We start from the raw sequence: 18,541 nt of genomic DNA, 5'->3' as shown, positions 1-18,541 counted from the left end.
TCATGCTTTTCTGGCATTTATCAATCTCGAGCTGTGCAACAGTAATGCACACAATCTTACCCAAAGACTACTTTTTTTTTTCTTCATTTTTTTTAATGATGCATAAACCAAGAAAACACATGAGATGCATTAGGAGTCATGCTGTGGGCAGATTTGTTAGAGAAACACTCCCCCTAGTGTAGGAATAGCTATACCTCAACATTACACAAAGTAAAAGCACAACAACCAAGACAGTTTCAATATTTTTAATCTTTTTCAATTTATACTTGCATGGATTAACCAACAAAGTATATACACATTCATTCTTTTGGAGGGAAAAAAAGTGCATATATGACTTTTAAAAAAACGACAAATACAAATAAATTAACAGAATGCTTGGACACAGTCTAATGAACTTGAAACTGGTTGTTTCAATTGTAAAAATATATATTAAAAAAAAAAGTGAAATAGCAGGCATATGCTGGAACAAATATTCTAATGTAAACTAAAATTTAAAAAAAAAGAAAGAAAAATTGGTCTATTCAGACACTGCAGATGTCAAATATAATAACCACATAGTTCAGCAGGGAGTACAGTAAAAGACTTTAGAATGAAAACAAATCTCCATGAATGCAGTGTACAAACGCATTACAATTTATACAGAAAGTAAAAGAAGAGGCATGCTTTCATTAAGCACTGTAGTGTTAAAATAGTTTAAAAGAAAATGAGACTTGTGACATTCATTCATCAAACCTCTCCTTAGATTCTCTGATCCAAAGATAGAAACTGTCCATTACAATTTTCTTTGCTTAAGGCTTCTGAAAAGTTTCAGCATCCTTTTTTTGTAGTGTTTCCGTTTGAAAATGCTCTCAAAAGCTTCTCAAATCCTAACCGGCTATTTCAGCTCATCCAGGTGTGTATTTGCAGTACCTCGCCATCTGCAGAACCTTAAGTCTGTACCTCAAATGTAGGATTATGGTAGTTTTGCTACGGCAACTTTGAATTGAACATCATGAATTTAACAGCAAAACAAAACGTCTATGTCGCAACAACAACTCTAAGCAGGATTCTCTAATCCTAATTAAGTTCTGCAGGGAAGCCTGAATGCATTTTACAACTAAAGTGATTAACGTTTAATACCCACTTCACCAGTCATTAGAAAGAAAAAAGAGAATAAATGGCACCGTTTTAAAACATTGGAAGTTACCGTTTGTTGATAAACAGTTTACAATAAGAAAAATAAAATAAAAAAACCCTCAAAAGTATTAAGATATTAATATTATAATGTCACTGATCATGTACTGTGTTATAAAACTATAAATTTACTATCTTTGTTTATTGCATTGAGCTACATGTATCTATTTTATATGACAGACAGACCACATCTTCAATGCAGCTGAGAACATGGAAACAGGGGTTCACAAACCGTTCACTGAGGTGAACCAAAGTTGGAATTCTTACGATATACGTGTACATAATGAGTCTATATAGTGATCAAAGAGAGATAATCGATTCCATAGTGTTGTCTCTGCTGGTGTACAACAGTAAATATTAAAGAAGACACACAATAAACAACCACTGTGGTAGGAGCACCCAGAGAGCACAGATAAGCAGAATTAAATAACAAAGTGAGAAAAAAACAAAACACTAATTGATATAATGCTATATGCAGTTAGGGAATTAATTAGATTTTCTTTCATATAGGCAACATTAAGTTTAATCCTTTAAAGCAATGATGAAGTATGCTAGATTTTACAGTTTCTAAATGACGTGCAAATTAAGCGATGAATATACCAGCCATGCTTTGCTTTCTACTTAACACAGCTGCAGAATTTTGCATAGTTAATAAATACATGCATTAGCGTTTTCATGCAATACTGCATTCCTTAATCATTCTCGATTTTGTACACTGACAACAAATTTACAAACAAAAATGAAAAATGCAGACACATAACTGGCGTGGAGATAAAGCTACGAGATGACCGATCCTGGAATTGATAACTAGGAATCTTATATTTTGTCCTTCAACCGTTAATAAATTCAGTGGCCCTCAAATGCGGCAGTTTGACACGTTTTTGTAAATCAAACTGAATCCATCTGATGAACACCAAACAACAAAGACATTGTTATGATTTCTTTTTTTTTTTAGATTTTTGCAATCGTAGTGTTTTTATGGTTCATGTTTGGCAGCAGGGCTGTAACAGGTGCGCAATATGCTTCCAGCTTTCTTTCAAGAGTTTAGACTGCACACCGCCAATTTTAAGCTCAACAAACTGCTTGCCATTAGGACCTTTAACTGCAACTGCTAAATCAACAGCTCTCATCTAACCCTACGTTATCAAAACAAAGCCAATCTATAAAAATGAGTGAAAACATCCTGCAGTTTTTAGTGTCCAACATATACAGGAAAAAAGCCAAATAAAAGGTTTGGCGACATCCGCACCTCAAACCACAAACCGTATTTACACAGTGTGTTATAAACACTATACATTTTGACTTTATTACATTATGAGATTGTCTACTGCTTCGTGAGATGTTCTAATAAATTGTTTATGTAGCAAGAAAATTTATGGGCAAAAAACAAAAAAGCTTAATGCCAAGGCCCAGCTCTCTAAAATACACACTAACCACTACATTTCAATTACAGACTTCTAAACAGGCAAACAAGAAAGGGAAAGCTAAATGTACTTAAAATGATCCTGCTTTGATCCAAAGTGCCATTGTCAGCTTCCTGATAGATTACACATGTTAAGTAGAAAAGAGCAGCTACAAGAACACCACCATATTTAAACAGCTCTATGTAATCTCTGTGGTCTGTTGCAGCTTGAATGCCATAGTCAGTCCACGTACGGAGAAAAGTCCCAGGTCTGCAGCAGACACCTTTTTATGCAACCCCACACTAACACTAAAGATTAGCACGCCATGTTAAATCGCAGAAGTAGCGATAAAAACGTCCTGAGGATAAATAGGATGTTCATCACTGACTGAGACCTTCAAAAGCTTCCCTTAAATGTCAGGTTTGAGGCTACTTTAATAAGTGTCCCAGTTATAAACAAATTAATTATTACTGGAAGGTTAACAGGATGTTCGACCAGTTATTAAATGCAAGGAAAGGTTTAACAGGTGGCTTCAATAAAGACATGAAACGTCATCTAGTGTTGCTCGAGCACATCGTGTTGTCTAAACGTGACAATTCATCAAGCAAACCAGGTAGATTAAACGTTGCTGGGTATAATTTCAATTTTAACAACCTGTACAGACCATTGAAATAATACACCGAACTGTTTAAAAATGAGTGGCATCCAAAACCATCTGAGAACCCAATGTAAACCTGAAACCTCATATATGCTACAGAGAAATAGTGAGAAAGATACTGCAAAATACCAAACTCAAAATGTTTTATGCTAGAAGTAAAATCACTTAGTTGTGGTTTATAATAAAATAACTTTGAATCTTTTGAAACATACACTACAGTGGTGCCTAATGTATGAGTATTGCCTTATAAATGGGGCATTTCTATAGTGAACTAAAGCTGATTGTTCACAAAAAGGCCAGCAAGCATCATGACGGCAGCACTGATAATATTCTGCCACTGCTTTGAACTTTACTCCACAATGCATCTGTTATTTTCGCATACATGTCCATATTTGGACAACAACCACTCCATGACAATGTATGTGTAGATCTATAATCAACCAAATGGCTCATTATCAATATTCTGATTCAAGCTGATGAATAACAAAATGGAAAATATTCTCCAGTGAGGTACCGCGGGTTATGATAAACAATACCTTTTCTGAAGTTTGTGGTCACAGTTCTGAACGTCATCATTTGAAAGAATGCTCATTTAAGAAACAAGAGCTAGTGGAGCAGTGGCATTTTAGAGCACCAGGTGAAATAAAGGGGTGATTTCTTAAAAAAAAATGGCCCCTGAAACATCGAGATGAATGTACACTTTTATCATTTCAAGTCTAAGGCCTGTTGAATCTACTGTCTGATATGTCTCGAAACTACTAAATTAATAATTACGACACTGCTTCGTGTTTACAAAGTGCGAACAAAACATTCCTACTCAGTGATGCATACAGTAGAAGACTACTATGTTGCCAAAGGCAATTATTTGTTTACATGTACAGCATTGAAAGGCGCTTAAGATTATTTTCATCTTGCTCATGGAAGGAGAAAATAAAAAATGAGTTACATACCATATACTTTCTGTCAATATATGTACAGACACATATACATATATTTATATACCGTGACTGTAAAGGGTTTCATTCCAAAACACACTATCAATTTAATGCAAAAGTACTTCAATAAAATTTTGAAAAATAGATTTATATTTAAAAAGGTATTCGTAAAAAAAATAATAACGTTTTGAATTATTGGACAAATTGTAAACCAATTCTAATTTCTTGCCAACATTAGTTCTGGTTTTGTTCTTCCTGCTGCTCTGTATCAATGCTAGGAACTATCAAGTAGAGCCACATTATGAGATTACTTATTTTTTCTTAATGGAAAAATGGAGTAAGAATAATATTTGTAAGACCTTTATAGACTAAAGCAGTAGGTGCATGGAGAAACTTGCTTGAAGAACAGAGATTTAACCCATCAGTGGTAAAAACAATCAATGAAATGTACTATTAGCCAACTCTATTTCGGAATGAAACTCTTTTGTATTTGTGTGCATGTCTGAATAATTTTGTTTCAGTATTTGTCAGAGGCTATTTTTGATGTTAAAGTTTTGTACCCTTTGACAATGATTTGAAATGCTTACAGAACAGCAGCAGAATTCAAGCATCAGCAGCCAGCTAATCAATTCTAGAATAACTAGAAGACTTGGAACCTGTGTAACAGAAAACTACAACAAAACTACTACAATATCTGAATTACAAGTTACTGGTGCACAAGACATTGATAAGTATTTCGTAGAGACTCAAGTTCAAATGGATAAGCTGCTGCATTTTAAATCAAGTTTTGTTTCACGCTCGTGTCGTACAGGTCTTCCGTGCACAAAATCAAATATGCTGCTGCACCACCAAAGGTGGAAAAGGTATCAATATTTACTACTGGAAGAAGCTAAATTGGCAGCATACTACACAAGTGCTTGGCACTCAGGTAGGCGGATGATGATACAGTACTTTTAAATATCTTTAAACACTCAAAGCTGGCTGCCAATACTAAAATTGCAAACCCAACATGTGCATTTAAACCAAGAGTACAAAACCATAACATCAAAAATGTGTCTTAAATACATCTGGAGCTCGCTGAAACTTAGGCACAAAGATTAGCTGCATTATGCTTGTTCAATATACCGACTATAGATGTATCATTGAGGCCTCTGTGTTGTTCGTGCAGGAGATTGCATGCTCGATGACAGTTTTCGGGAAGATGTCATTCTTTCAAGGGGTTTCTTCCCATTAGGAGATTTGGAACTTACTTCAGAAGTGGAAGACTTGGACTTGCCTACATTTAAAAGAGAGCGACTCAGAGAGCTGGGGGGCTTGGAAGACTCCTTTGTCTCTGATTTTGTCTCACCTCCAGGAGTCTCTGCAGATTTCGGAGAAGACGCCGCGTCTCCTGGCTTTCCACCATTGCCACCGATCTCCTTGGCTTGTCCATTCTGCTTGCATGTCCTCTCCGAGGCTTTTTTGGTGAGCATGGTACTTTTTCCTAAATCAGCCGACCGGCGGCTTTCCCTTTGTCGGAGGGCACTCTTGAAGAAAGACAACCCTTTCTCCTCAGATTTGCTGCTGCGCTGCAGATCTCTGGTGGAAACGCTGGGTGAACGCAGGCTAGTGACAGAAGAACTGCTGCTGGAACTCCGCACAAATCTCCTCTCAGGACGGTTGCTTTCGCCGCTCTTTGAAAGTGAGCAGCGTGCTACCGAGCCGCATCTGAGGTTGTCAGCCAGAGGGCTAGTGTGCATAGAATCTCTACTGTAGCTCCTTTCTATAAGCCGCTTCCTGCTGTTTGTTGAGCTCTTCTCAGTGACAGTGGAATTCTTCTTTGAGGTTGGTGAAGGAGAAGCTGAGGACTGAGGCGTGGAACGGACGCATGGCTTATGTTGTGGCGTAGCCTCTGGAGGCTGATTTGACTCTTTCGTTTTGGAGGGAGTCCCGCTAGGTGTCGAGGTGCTTTTCTTAGCATTTGCACTCTTCTCTTTAGTATTGCTCAGCTTTTTACCTTTCACTGGTGTACTGGAAGACGTCTCAGGTGCAGAGGTCTTGTGGGTCGAGCACAATCGTTTTTTGGAGCTTTTATCTTGCTCCACTTTGCTGACACTCTTTGTGGATCCTGTGCTTTCAGCCTTTAAGCCAAATCCTCCGATACTATTCTTACGTTTCTGTTCTTTGGAGGGAGTAGCTTGAGTGGGTAATATGTTTTGGTCTATAGCTGTGATCTGGTTGTTGTTTTCAGTTGGCTCATTTTTGGTGATCTTCTTTTCCACTGGAGTGGAAGCCCGACAGTACATGTCTAAGAACCTTTTATTGTTGTCCTGGTCGGGGAAACTGCTCTCCATCATAGACAACGGAGTCCTGTTGCCAAAGTATCGTTCGTGTTTACTGTAGCTGCCAAAACACGATGTGGAAACCTTGTCGTCACATGCCTCTCCTATCCTCTCTAAAGGAGGGGAACACCGAGAGTCAAGGGAGAATCGTGAGGGCGAGTTAGATCTCATGTGCAGCTTGGCAGAGAGAGACCAGGAAGGTTTTATCCCACTGTCACTGAAAGCTAAAGGACTGGCAATGGATGACCTGGAGGACAAACTCTGTCGCTGAATACTCCTCACAAAGGGGCGGACAGAGAATCCTCCTAAAAAACAGGGAATTATTTAGTTTAAAACACACCAACATCTACACAATAATGAACAAGCATTATTATTTTTATATTAAGAATCAAATGAAATAGTTGTACTGTTTCACACTTTTGGGGGGGTAAATCCATCAGTGTATCTACATCAATAACAATACTGACACTGATATTTGATTATTTAAAAAATAGACATTTTGGCTGGTTTTCTTTTTTTGAGTCCTTATTAGATGATGTGACCGTGTTGTTTAAAAAAAATAATCTTGTTTTATTACCACAACAGATTATCTATTGCTCATTAACACTGACTCTACTGTGATCAGCTGGTTGTTTTGCAGCATTATAAACACATGTTACCAACAGGGAACTTGCAGAGTGCCATCTGATGGACAAACTATGTCATACTCTCTAGTTTTTAAATTTTCATTTATTAGCCATTATCAAAGCCAATATCAATAAAATTGCAAACAGCTATAACCCACTGGACCTTAAACATCACTCAGGCCATATTTCTACATTGCTACAAAGCTATGCTATATAATAAAGGACTTTATCACATTTACAGTGCCTGTAATGTTATTCTCACTTAGTACAAGACCAAGGCCTACACGATGACTAGTAAAAACCATGTTAAATTATAAGTTAATAAAAAGGGAGCATCCAAGACAAGTCATGCATAGTTTTCTGAAATTTTACAACATGCAAGCCATATCTTGCAGACTGGCTAGTGAAGGTTTCCCACACTTCAGAGATCTGTGGGGACTTGTTCATTTCACTCCAATGCCATATTTGCCTTGTGACTTTAATTATTAGAGTTGGGATTGGTAAATTTAAGGTCTGAGTTTGTAATTCTTGACTGTAATGTTTAATCCCACTTTAGATATTGTCTTTAGAGGAAGCTTTAAAGTATCCCTATAAATGCGATGGACTTAAAAACCTTGAAACCAAACTCTGAACTTTGTGCATTTCTGAAACTATGACCTGCTCAGGAGGCAGTAGATGTGTGTATGATGAAAATCAATGAAAATGAACAATCAGGAACCTTTAAATAAAAATAAATAAATAAATGAAAGTTCAGCATTTTCTCACCGTCATCCTCACTACGTTCGACTGGAAACTCAACCGACTCAGCCAGTGAAGCCAGAGAAGTGCGTCTGGATGAGGCTCCAGAGGCCAAACTAGCAGGCCTGCTGCCAGGTAGCCTGTTGATCCAGTGATCACACAAGGATGAACTAGTAGAGCCTGATTAAAACACAAACATGGATACATTTTAAGCCTTAAATGTCACATAAAGCTTATTATGCCACTTTATGGTACGGTATACATTACATATGCTAGGTGGACAAATGGTGTATAAATAAATACTGACCAGCCACAGAGCTATTGGCAGACCAAGAGGGGATGACTGTTCTCCTCTGATAGAACAGTATATAGGCTGTTTGCTGGCACACGTCATCATCAGCTATTGCTGTAACTTCACTGTCATCAAAGCAGTACCACTGACCATCAATGGAGTTTTTGCAGTATGCTGTGAGCACAAAGTAAAGAATGAGTTAACATGGATGGCAAACACATTCAGCTGCTTGATATGCTCATTTCCAATACAACGTTTAATTTGCATCTTATCACAGTTAAAAGCAAATCAGTGATTCATTGTTTGACTTGATCTTTTTTACTCCTTCCCCTGATGTCCCACTCAGTTTTACCTCAGGCTGAAACAAGCCATTTTTTGGTTTTGTCCCTTTAAATGCCCGCTTGTCTGAAAGCCCACTTTCTCCTAATCCCAAAATACTGCTCAGCAAAAATGTTACCAAGCAGCTTGTAGTTTGACTCTACTGGGATATAACACTTGGAAATATAAGGAAATCATGTGCTTCGCTGACATTAGCTTGGCATGAAGCTTATATTCCAGTAGTCTGGAGGCTGACTCTGAGCTTTTGGCTTACAGGGATTACTTTTATATACTTTTACATCACTATTTGACAGCTTGCCCACATTTCATTTGACTTTCAAACACAGTAACATTGCACATATGAGAGAAAATAAGGACAGGCATTAAAAAAAGGTTTAATTTGCATTTCTGATCCATTTTAAAATAGGTCTGAAGCAAAGAACTGCTCGCATTACCAGTGTAGTGGCCTCCGTGCATGTTCCCGTGATGGTTGCAAACAGCATACAGGTCATACAGGTAGTCATCAGGATTCCTTCCCAGTCCATAGGACCGTCTCCACGGAGACCAATGGGAAGGTAAACTCCAGCTACTCTGGCTTCTCTTAACCACGTGAGGAGCCATGTCCATCCCCATCAACGGGAACCTCACCATGTTCTGCATCTTCACCCTCCGGTCCCCCTCCTGAAACAAAAATATAGAAGCATGTTGCAACAGAGTCTCGTTATCTGACCATCAGCTGTCCACCTAGACTAAAACTCTAACCTTTAAGTTCTGCAGATGTACAGTGTTAATTTTTAATATCTGCTGGTCAACATATAGGATTTAGCAAAAAACTTACTTACAAATTCTTACTGAAAATATCCAGATGAACTAAAATACCTGTCTGAACCTCTTGAGATGCAGTATGAGTACATCCGGGAGCGTCCACAGGCTGAGCTTAATCCGGCCCTGCTGCAGCTGCTTGCAGTGGGGACAGCGCCAGGCGTCGTCTGGGGCCAGCTAAAACACACAAGACCCAAGGAGTAGCTATGAAGAGAAAGCCCCAACCACAGAGCTTATATAATAGACCTCACACAGGATGAGGCCCCGAATTTCCCTCCAACTTCTCTCTTTTACTCCAGAGCAAAACACAGTAAAACCACTGTGAGCGCATGTGCCAAGGCCAGTTTACGATTTATTTATTCAACTTAAACTACTAACAGTGCCGTCTTGCACGCATGCATACATGCTCGTGTGTCTACCTGCTCTTCTTTAGTGTACAGCTGAAAGCACTGAGCAAGGGTGCAGGCCTGCGGCTGGTGATGTTGTTCTCTATGCAGATAGACACTCTCAGCATCCGGAATATACTCTTCCTCGGTGTGTCCAAACAGACTGTGGGAAACAGAAAAAGAAACACACCCTTCGTGTAACAGCGCAGTCAGGTGAGGATCACAGGATCTGAGATTGATAAAAGAAAAATAAACTGACCAGTATTTTATTGTAACTGAGACAGATGAAGTAATTGTTTACCATGTCATAAGAATGCTGTTTGTCCTTACATTAACGGTTCACACCCAGCAGTGCAACTAAAGGATTTAAGACTTTAAAGGGCTTCACAATCAGCACTTGTGCAGACATGCATTACACATGAACTCGACAGGATTTGTTCAAAGCCAACATCATCAACATCCAAGTACCAAAAAGGGGGAAAAAAAAGTTTGATTTGGCCAGCATGGGCGTTTGTGTTAACTGCTCGACATATTAGTCAGCTTAGTGAGAAAGAAGGAACTGCTTCAAATGCATCGTGAATTTTTTGACATTTTACATAAGTTAGTTCTTGAAAAAAGAAATCCTGTCAAGCAAACGATATGTTAGGAGGTACGCACAGAAAAGGCCACGTCCTCTGAAACATCCTTAGTTAAGTTTGAGGTGTTGCTCAATTTGAACGTCTTTTCAGAAACACTCGGCAAAGCAATTACTGTCACCATCAATTTTACTGAAAATGCTGAGACACATTGAACTGCTAAACCACAGCCCTGACAGCTACAATAGAAGAGATGGGAGTGGGGAAGGTGGGGGGTTTTCTGTGTCTGTGGCACTACAGATTTTGCCCTTAAAGTCAAAAGGCAGTTACATTAAGTCAGGACCAGAAACGGGTCAAAATTCTGCAACTGCAGACATCAAAACACTTTGAAGTTCAGCCGCATTTGTCTGTAATGTTCCATCATTTCTATGGTGGCCTGAATGGAACTGCTTACGAAGCAAAACTAGGCTGTCTGTAGCAATCATAATCAATTACAGAGTCAATGTTATGTCAACAAAGTCAGTTATAACCAGTGGCTTTACCAATTTTCAGAACAGTTTTCAGCATTTCCCCATCTCAAAATGGGTCTTAAGCAGAATTGGTCTGCCTATAGTAAAGACCTCATTTCTTACTATTTGTCAAAGCTGGCTTTTATATTTGGGTAGATAGGTCATGGCTAACAAAAACTATACTTTTTTAATTTAACAATGATATTTGTTTAGCTCTGGTTAAAGGGCCCACAAATTCCAATTCAAACTTTTTATCCTTTGCAGAACAACTGTGCTGTAGACAAGTGAAACTGGACACATACACATCCGTATTTTTTTCCACTTACTAGTCCTTGGTCTCTTTGTCCCATTCAACCACAATTTTCACATGTGGTGGTCCCCCTTGTCCACAGGACTTGTATGCTCTGTAATGAGAAAAAATAATTTAGCAACAAAGTAAGATGAGTGAAAAAGGTTTTTTCCCCTCTTCCAAGCACTGTATGACAAGTTTCATTCACTTAAATGTAATTTAAAAACACCTTTATGTCAGACAGACATTTGAATACAGTATGAGAGTTAATAGTTTATACTGAGAACAGAGCTTTATTAAATGTTTCAGGACTGTAATCAATAAACAAAAGAAAGAATGCTAGTTATGATCGCCACTGATTAATCATGATCATAATAAAATCAAATATAATTGCACTTTGGTTTGTGCATCTGCAGTGTTGTGACTTGTTTTGTTATTCTGAAATCATTCAGTTTCTAAGTCAAACAGGCCAAACTGGTAATTTAACATTCAAATCCTGTTAGGGCATGTCCTCTGCTCAGGTCATAAGTGAAGTAGAACTGATGGGGCAAGTGTGGAGAGGTGAGATTAAAGCTGAAAATTGATGTAATTACAACTTCAAACTATTTACTCAAGCTCATGCCTGCCTTTACCTTTATGTTTATGCACCAGTATTTATTAGGATTTCAGATTTTCTCACTTTCACTGACGTGCTGTGACTGCTGCAAAACATTAAGGCATTTGGAGAGCCTGGCACCGGTAATACACCTTTTTTAAACTGCTGAGTTTGTTACTACATTACATGACTACGACATGTCAAACGGCTATACTTGTTTTGCAAGGCAAGGTTGCATTTTTATTTATTTTTTTAAGTTCAGTGATCTAATATAATTATGGCAATGTAAACAGGCTTTAGAGAGAAAAACAGTCATTTTATAGTCTGGGTTATTAGCCTTATAAGTTGCTTTTATGAGCTGTAACAAGAAGTCACAGTGTGAGTAAGCTGAAATTTACTAAAGAACGTTCTGAATAAACATATCCCGACTTAGTTAAATTTTAGGTCATACTTCTCATCTGAAATCAAGAAGTTATCAAATATAACAATGGCTATCTGAACGGACCTTTCCACAGTTGGATGACACAGTGGTCGCTCATCTTGGGGCAGGAGGTAGGTGATGCCAACAACGCCAACCACTCGAAGACTGAAAGGTCCAACCTGCACACAGAATGAAAATGAAATATAAACCCCCCAGTGTCATCCAACTACTTTAAACTCTTTTGTCTTAAAAATAGTTTTGATACCTATTAAAATTTCAACTTCACTTAAAAAATAAATTAAGACTATTGTCTTTCCAGCTGTACATCATCTGTCAGAAAGTGTCACTCGACATTTGTTTCTGTTTTATGAACTTTCATGTTAAGCTAGCAAAGATGTGACCCATCAGTGCAGGAGGTATCTAGACTGATGGGTCTAGATACCTTGTTGTTTAAAATAAAGCTTTCTTAATAATCTCCCCACAAGTGGTAGTCACTGCTTGTATAGTCGGTATAAACAGGAGAATGCTGGAGGAAGGTTTGTACTTACTTGTGATCAAACAGAGGGTACGATCACTATAAACCACCTCCAAATAAAACCTTTGACTTCAGCAGTTCAGGTAAATAAAGGCTGCAGGACTACTTAAGGAAATAAACTGAGTATAAGGCAGTGAGTGGTTGTCATCCTACCTGAATGTAGACCCCAGGCCTCAAAAGATGGCGCATTTTCTCAAGGATCTCTTTTTGCAGAGCATCCCAGGTCACAGTGCGCTCCAAGTACAGTACAAAAGGCAGGCCAAACCTAAAAATAAAAAAACAAAATGCACAAGTTCCATTAGCTGCTATCAGCTTCTCCATCAGAATCAGAATCAGAAAGGGGTTTATTGCCAAATGTTGAGCAGGTTTACAACATTAGGAAATTGCTGCGGTGCTTCAGTGCAAACATAGTGTCATAAATAGCACTTAAATAGACATGAAAAAATAAAAGTAGGAATCAGGCCTGTTATTAGGTAAATGCCAGGGACAAATTGTGGGTTATGTCAATAACCCTTCTTTATCACTGACAGACCCACAAGAACAGGGCATGTATTACATAATCAGAAGAAGCAGAGTGGATGAGTAAGAAATGCAGAACATAAAATCATTCTGAGATGCAGTACCTCTTTCCTTGGTGGCCAGTACACGCTCTGTTACACACCAAAAGGATCATTTTTTCTGGTCCCAGGTTTTTATTGGGTGATGCAGTTACAGGTGTCACAGCGCCCTGCATAAAAGACGGAGTCCTGCTGATTTCTGTCCCATACTTCAAGTTGTTATGATTCAGATTTGCCAGAAGGCTTCCTGCGAAAGACAGAATGGCACGCGAGTCTTTTTGATTAAACGTGGAAAATGCAGAACACACCTTTTAAAAAAATAAAATAAAATAAAAATGTAAAACTACTGAGTAACCTCTTTTTGTGCGGATGTTTTCCAGCCTGAAGGTCTCAGGTGTCTCAAAGGCAAAGATGGAATCGCTCTCTTGTATGATGTCAAGATCGTCATCATCGTCACAAAACGAACGGTGAAAGCCGTCGTAGTACATTTCAGTCAAAACAAACTACAAGAGAAAAACAGCACATTTAAACCTTGTAGCAATTATTCTGTATCAAGTCCATATCAGTATTACAGCAATTCAGTAATCTTATTAGCAGCTGCATCCTGCTTGAGCTGTAATTTACATATGCTCTCAAGCCCTTTTTTGCTGCTGTAGTACTAAGAACAAATGTTAGAATTGCGTACTACCTCCCAAATATAACCTATAACAGCCAGGGGCTTGGAGCAAAACTCGCTTCTGTTTTAGAACTGGCTGTACCGACACTGTGCCCGTAATATAGTCTCACTGTGGCAGACCCTGATAAGTGACAGGAATAGCACCTGGTCCATTGGGATCTTAGTCTCGCGTGACACAGCATCTCTGAGGCGATACACGGTGCTGTTGAGCGGAACAGCAACTCCAATCCTCATACAGTGAGAGTACTTCCCCTGGTACACCACCGTCACATACAAGGGCCTAACAAAAAGAAACGGGAATGAGCAGCACAAATAAAACACACACACAAAAAATTCACACACCTATTTAATACTGGACAAAATGGGGAGGGTGTGGTGTTGCAGCTTGGCCTTTAAGTAAGCCGGAGCTGAACTGATATGACGGGAAAGGTGCCACACTAGACGCAGGCACTGTTGTGTAACACATCACACCTCTGATTCTGCATGCTACCTGAAAGTACATGCTAAGATAACATTACGCCAGGTTTGTTTAGTCCATGACGCTGTCTTTGTGTCCAAGTGCTATAAAGCCACTTTTTATCTTTATCGTACTGCAACCATAAAAATACTTTGATATGTAATCCAAATACTTTGAGCCTAAAAGCATTTGGACAGTTAGCCAATATTTGTTCTTTGCGAGTCCAGAACAATCAGTGTAAAGTATAATAATGGATATTACAATAAAGTAAATATTTGGATAGGATCATATCATAGAACAGAAATGTCTATGAGACTTCTAATAGCAGAGCCCTGGTGATGCCCAAGCTCCAGAGGTTAAAAAGTAACAGGATGGTGACACGCCAAAATCCTCATATTTCATAGTTTGTGGAACTCTGTTTGTCAGTGACCTTTAGACATCGCCATACAATTTGTAGCTTCCCTGGTGACATCTTCCTCTTTCTTTCACTTAGCTAGGGAATCATCTTTACTTTATCCAAACAGTAAAGCTTTGTTCAAAAACTCTGCGCTTCTTTTGTATGCTTTTGAAATTTCACTCTGGGTCTTTCAGTCTCTGAGGCTTACAGAGTGTTTGTTTTCGGTTATGAATCCTTTAAGGTTCTAGTCACATACTCTCAAATTCTCTTCTTCGTGGGAGGAGTCGTGCTTTTTGGCCTTCCAACTCATCTCCAAAGGGCTTTATTCCTTAAAATGTCAGACAACCTCGATACACATTCCAACTCTGTCACCTCTGAGCCATGTGAGCTCTTTTCTTTAGGGAAGAGATTACTTTTTAGCTAATGGAATTCATGTTAAGAGGGCCATATCAAATTCTTTCACTACTGATGTAAACTTAATCATGGCTTTAGACCTTCATGTAAAAATCTATTATTTTAATTGAAATAAAATGTGAATATCATGGCCTGAAGAACAATTTTTTTTTTTAATTTATAAAATGAGATCTATGCTCTACAACACAACAACAACAAACAAATCTACTCCTGGACATTTAACACGCCCACTTTTGCAATCACATATACTGCATATTTTCACACACATTCTGTTTTACAGCCAGTGAAAGGTATCATTCCTCTAAAGACCTTTAAACAAACATGCCTGCTTAAAGTGTAGAAATGCAAACAACCTGGTAAAGCAACAAACACATCAGAAACATGTAAGAACATGTCATCAAAGTGTTGTTAACTGATTACTCCCTGACCTATAGCACAGCTCAGATGGAGAAACTCACCGTGTGTGAGGCAGCGGGATTGGTAATGAGATACAGAGGAAGGGATCAAAGGTATTGCTCTGCTTTTGGCAATGAGGGCAGGTAAGAGAAGACCTGTTGGGAAAACATTAAAAATCTTAATGTGGTGCAGAGACATCCCTGTCACATTGTCAGAGCAACAGAGCTTCTACATCTACGGCTTACCTGTACTGAGCCTGAAACAGTTCTTGTACAAACGACCCAGCAGAAAGGGGAGGAGATGGTCCCTCTATGCTTTGATCGTCTTCTTCAATAGGTGGCTGAACAAAAACAAACAGGTTTGTTTAGTCTGATTACTTCATCATAATAAATTCTGGTCTATCAGGGTTCACAAGCTGCTGTGGGAGCTACACAGTCTTGTTATTGAGTAGCTCTGGGGAAAAAAGAGAAAACAAAGCCTGGCAAGCCTAGATGAGCCAGACTGTGAATGCCGCTCATTTGGAAGCTGCACCAAGTGACCAAAACACCCCGAACACTGATGAGATATAAACTGAAACAAAATAGCCTTGGAATGAAAACTGATGAGTTGCAATGAGGAGAAAATATCCAGTTAATGATTCACAATTGTGGCTTGATTAGGGGGGGTTACGTACATTAGAACACCAAATATTTTCTGGATTCACCTTAATAGCAGGCCTGCTGTTGGGGTTGACGGTGTTGAGATCCTCATGTACTCTGTCCAGCAGCCACAGCAGAAACTCTTGGGCATCATGCTGAGCGTTTCCTTTAAACTGTGTGGCATTTTTTGACACAACATTCTGCAAGAAACAGCATGGTCCAAAAGTTACGATGCCTGCCACCGTTTATCCTGAAATCACTCTGAATATCTAGATCATTGAGTAAAGCTTTATTAACAACAGGTATAAGACTTGTGTGGTGTAGGTACGCATTGTTTTTACCATACACTGTTATAAAAATATAATCCTGGTCATCTTTACTTAAAGAGGGCTTGTTATGCTCAAGTCCAACTCAATACTTTTTTTATCCTATGCAAGTAGTTCTGCATCAGCAACGGTTCAAAATAATCTTTATTTATCTCAGATCCCTTATCACCACTCCTGCTCATCCACGGTCTAAAACGAGCCCATTCAACCTCCCTTTAAGCTATTTTATTAGAAGTGGTTGGTTGCATCAACAAACAAAAGCAGCCACTGCAATCACTGACATCATACAGAGACAAGAGTAGAAAAACATATCTCCATCCAAGCATCTAAAGCAGACAGAAGCTTAAGTTTGGCCCAAAGGAATTCCTTGTTTATACAGTGCACTGCCCTCATTCTTTGAAACTTTGGTCATGTTAAATATGACTGTATACACTACTGTAAGAGTATATATAAGACAGAAAACGTGAAAAAGCATAATAGGTCCCCTATTTATCTCGCCTTGATTTATTGATGTCACTCTTACCTTGAAGTCCCTGCTATGCTGGGGGGTATACTCAAACGTCCATAAAGCCCGCACAAGTCCTGACAGCTGCTCCGTGACCTCTCCTTTGGCCAGAAGACCCTTCTTCTGCAAATGCACACCATTTGTCTTTGGTTGGTCCTCGTCCTCCTCCTCGCCTTTGTAGTGCTCCAAAACGAGGTACTCGGCAAAGAGTTCAGTGTTACTGAGGCACTGCAGAATTGCATTCATGAAGCAGGTGTTGCCGTGGTTTTTTAGACCGGACACCCCAGGAACCCTTTCCCTGGATAGGAAGCCCCCCAGGTCCCCATCTTCCATGGGTACATCTTTACTTCCAGATTTAAACGTGGAAAATCCTCCATCATCTTTGTCATCCTCGGTTTGCACTTCGGATCCAAAGTGTGACAGCGCTGTGAGTGTCCTCAGGAGTTTACTCATAAAACTGCCCACAGAGCGCACAGAGCCTCGCCTGAACAGCTTCTTGCTGAAGCTGGACTTCTTGTCCTTGATTGCGGCTTTACAAGACATGATTTCCCCTCTCACAGACAGCTCACATGCAGACGGAAAACTCAGATGTGCTGCACGGAGTCCGAGTCATCTTGCTGGCTAACTGATGCTACATCTCAAAATATGTAGACAGCAGCAGTGGTTAACGTTAGAGCTGCAGGGAGTGTTAGGTGCGTTAGCGGGTAACATGTTCACTAAGTTGTGTCTTCCAAAAGCATGCAGCGGTCTTTATGTTGTCAAAAAACGTTAGCTAATCCTCCACAACAATCCTGCCTACAAAACAAAACAAATGACCTAATGGCGGAAGAGATGCAGCACTGACATTGCTTAGGTTAGCTGTTTATGCCTGCAACTTGCTTCAAAGTTACCGTGTTGTTGCGATCTACTGCCCTGCAGCACCGAAGCGACAGCGGCTGTGCTGAAGTAAAAACAGCAGCGTTAGCTGAATTAGCTAACGGTTCAACAAGAGCAGCAGAAACCGCGGCAGTGCTTCCCGGCCCAGCCACCACGGTCCGATACGAGCAGACAGTCCGCCATGGTATGCAGGCAATTACACTCTAAGCAGAGTGTGTACGAAATCCAGTTAAACCTCACATCTTCTAGCACATTCAGAGGCACATTCGGGATAAGCTACCAAGTAGCTTGTCGTTTACTTCTTCTTTTTCTTCTTGTCCGAGTAGTCGGCAGATAACTCTGTTTAGAGCTAATATACCGCCACCTATTGGCTAGGAGTTGGATCAGCGGTTTAAGATTATATTCTTTTGTTAACTGGGAAAATGTACCTACCGTGGCTATCATTCAGTTATAATTAACTCTAAAGGTCTGATCAAAGGTTTAATTTTTAAGAGATATATTAGTTTCAGGAAGGAGATCTTAAGAATTCAGATTAGTGACAGTATTGGGCTGTACTCACCACAGGGGTGTAATACACGCAAAGGACTAACCATGCTGATACCAGTCATCGTCTGTCTCTTATATTGATCATTTATGATTCTGTTTACAGTCATTTGCTCCTCTGCGTCTGCCCTGTTGACACTGTTTTTGGTTGGGTTGTTTT

The 18,541-nt window shown here is 39.4% G+C and overlaps 1 protein-coding gene across 2 annotated transcripts; it reads right to left on the bottom strand.

The window, feature by feature from the left end:
- Window positions 1-229: 229 nt before the first annotated feature.
- On the bottom strand, window positions 230-18,131 carry usp31 (ubiquitin specific peptidase 31). 2 transcript variants are annotated; one of them, XM_076883333.1, is made up of 16 exons: window positions 16,981-18,131; window positions 16,197-16,331; window positions 15,739-15,833; window positions 15,556-15,648; window positions 13,974-14,109; window positions 13,509-13,656; window positions 13,220-13,427; window positions 12,750-12,861; window positions 12,146-12,240; window positions 11,083-11,160; window positions 9,706-9,835; window positions 9,344-9,463; window positions 8,920-9,145; window positions 8,162-8,320; window positions 7,882-8,034; window positions 230-6,795 (listed from the first exon to the last, which is right to left on the bottom strand). In XM_076883333.1, exons 1-16 carry the CDS (start codon window positions 17,503-17,505, stop codon window positions 5,309-5,311), a joined length of 3,900 nt encoding a protein of 1,299 aa, XP_076739448.1. In that variant the 5' UTR covers window positions 17,506-18,131; the 3' UTR covers window positions 230-5,308. The 2 variants fall into 2 exon arrangements, with proteins under 2 accessions (XP_076739448.1, XP_004552265.2); XM_004552208.4 differs by having other exon boundaries at window positions 13,220-13,400.
- Between the last annotated feature and the right edge of the window lie 410 nt (window positions 18,132-18,541).

Source organism: Maylandia zebra, linkage group LG4 (assembly GCF_041146795.1).
Source record: "Maylandia zebra isolate NMK-2024a linkage group LG4, Mzebra_GT3a, whole genome shotgun sequence".
In the NCBI taxonomy this organism is placed as follows: domain Eukaryota; kingdom Metazoa; phylum Chordata; class Actinopteri; order Cichliformes; family Cichlidae; genus Maylandia; species Maylandia zebra.
This window is presented reverse-complemented; position numbering and strand designations above follow the sequence as displayed.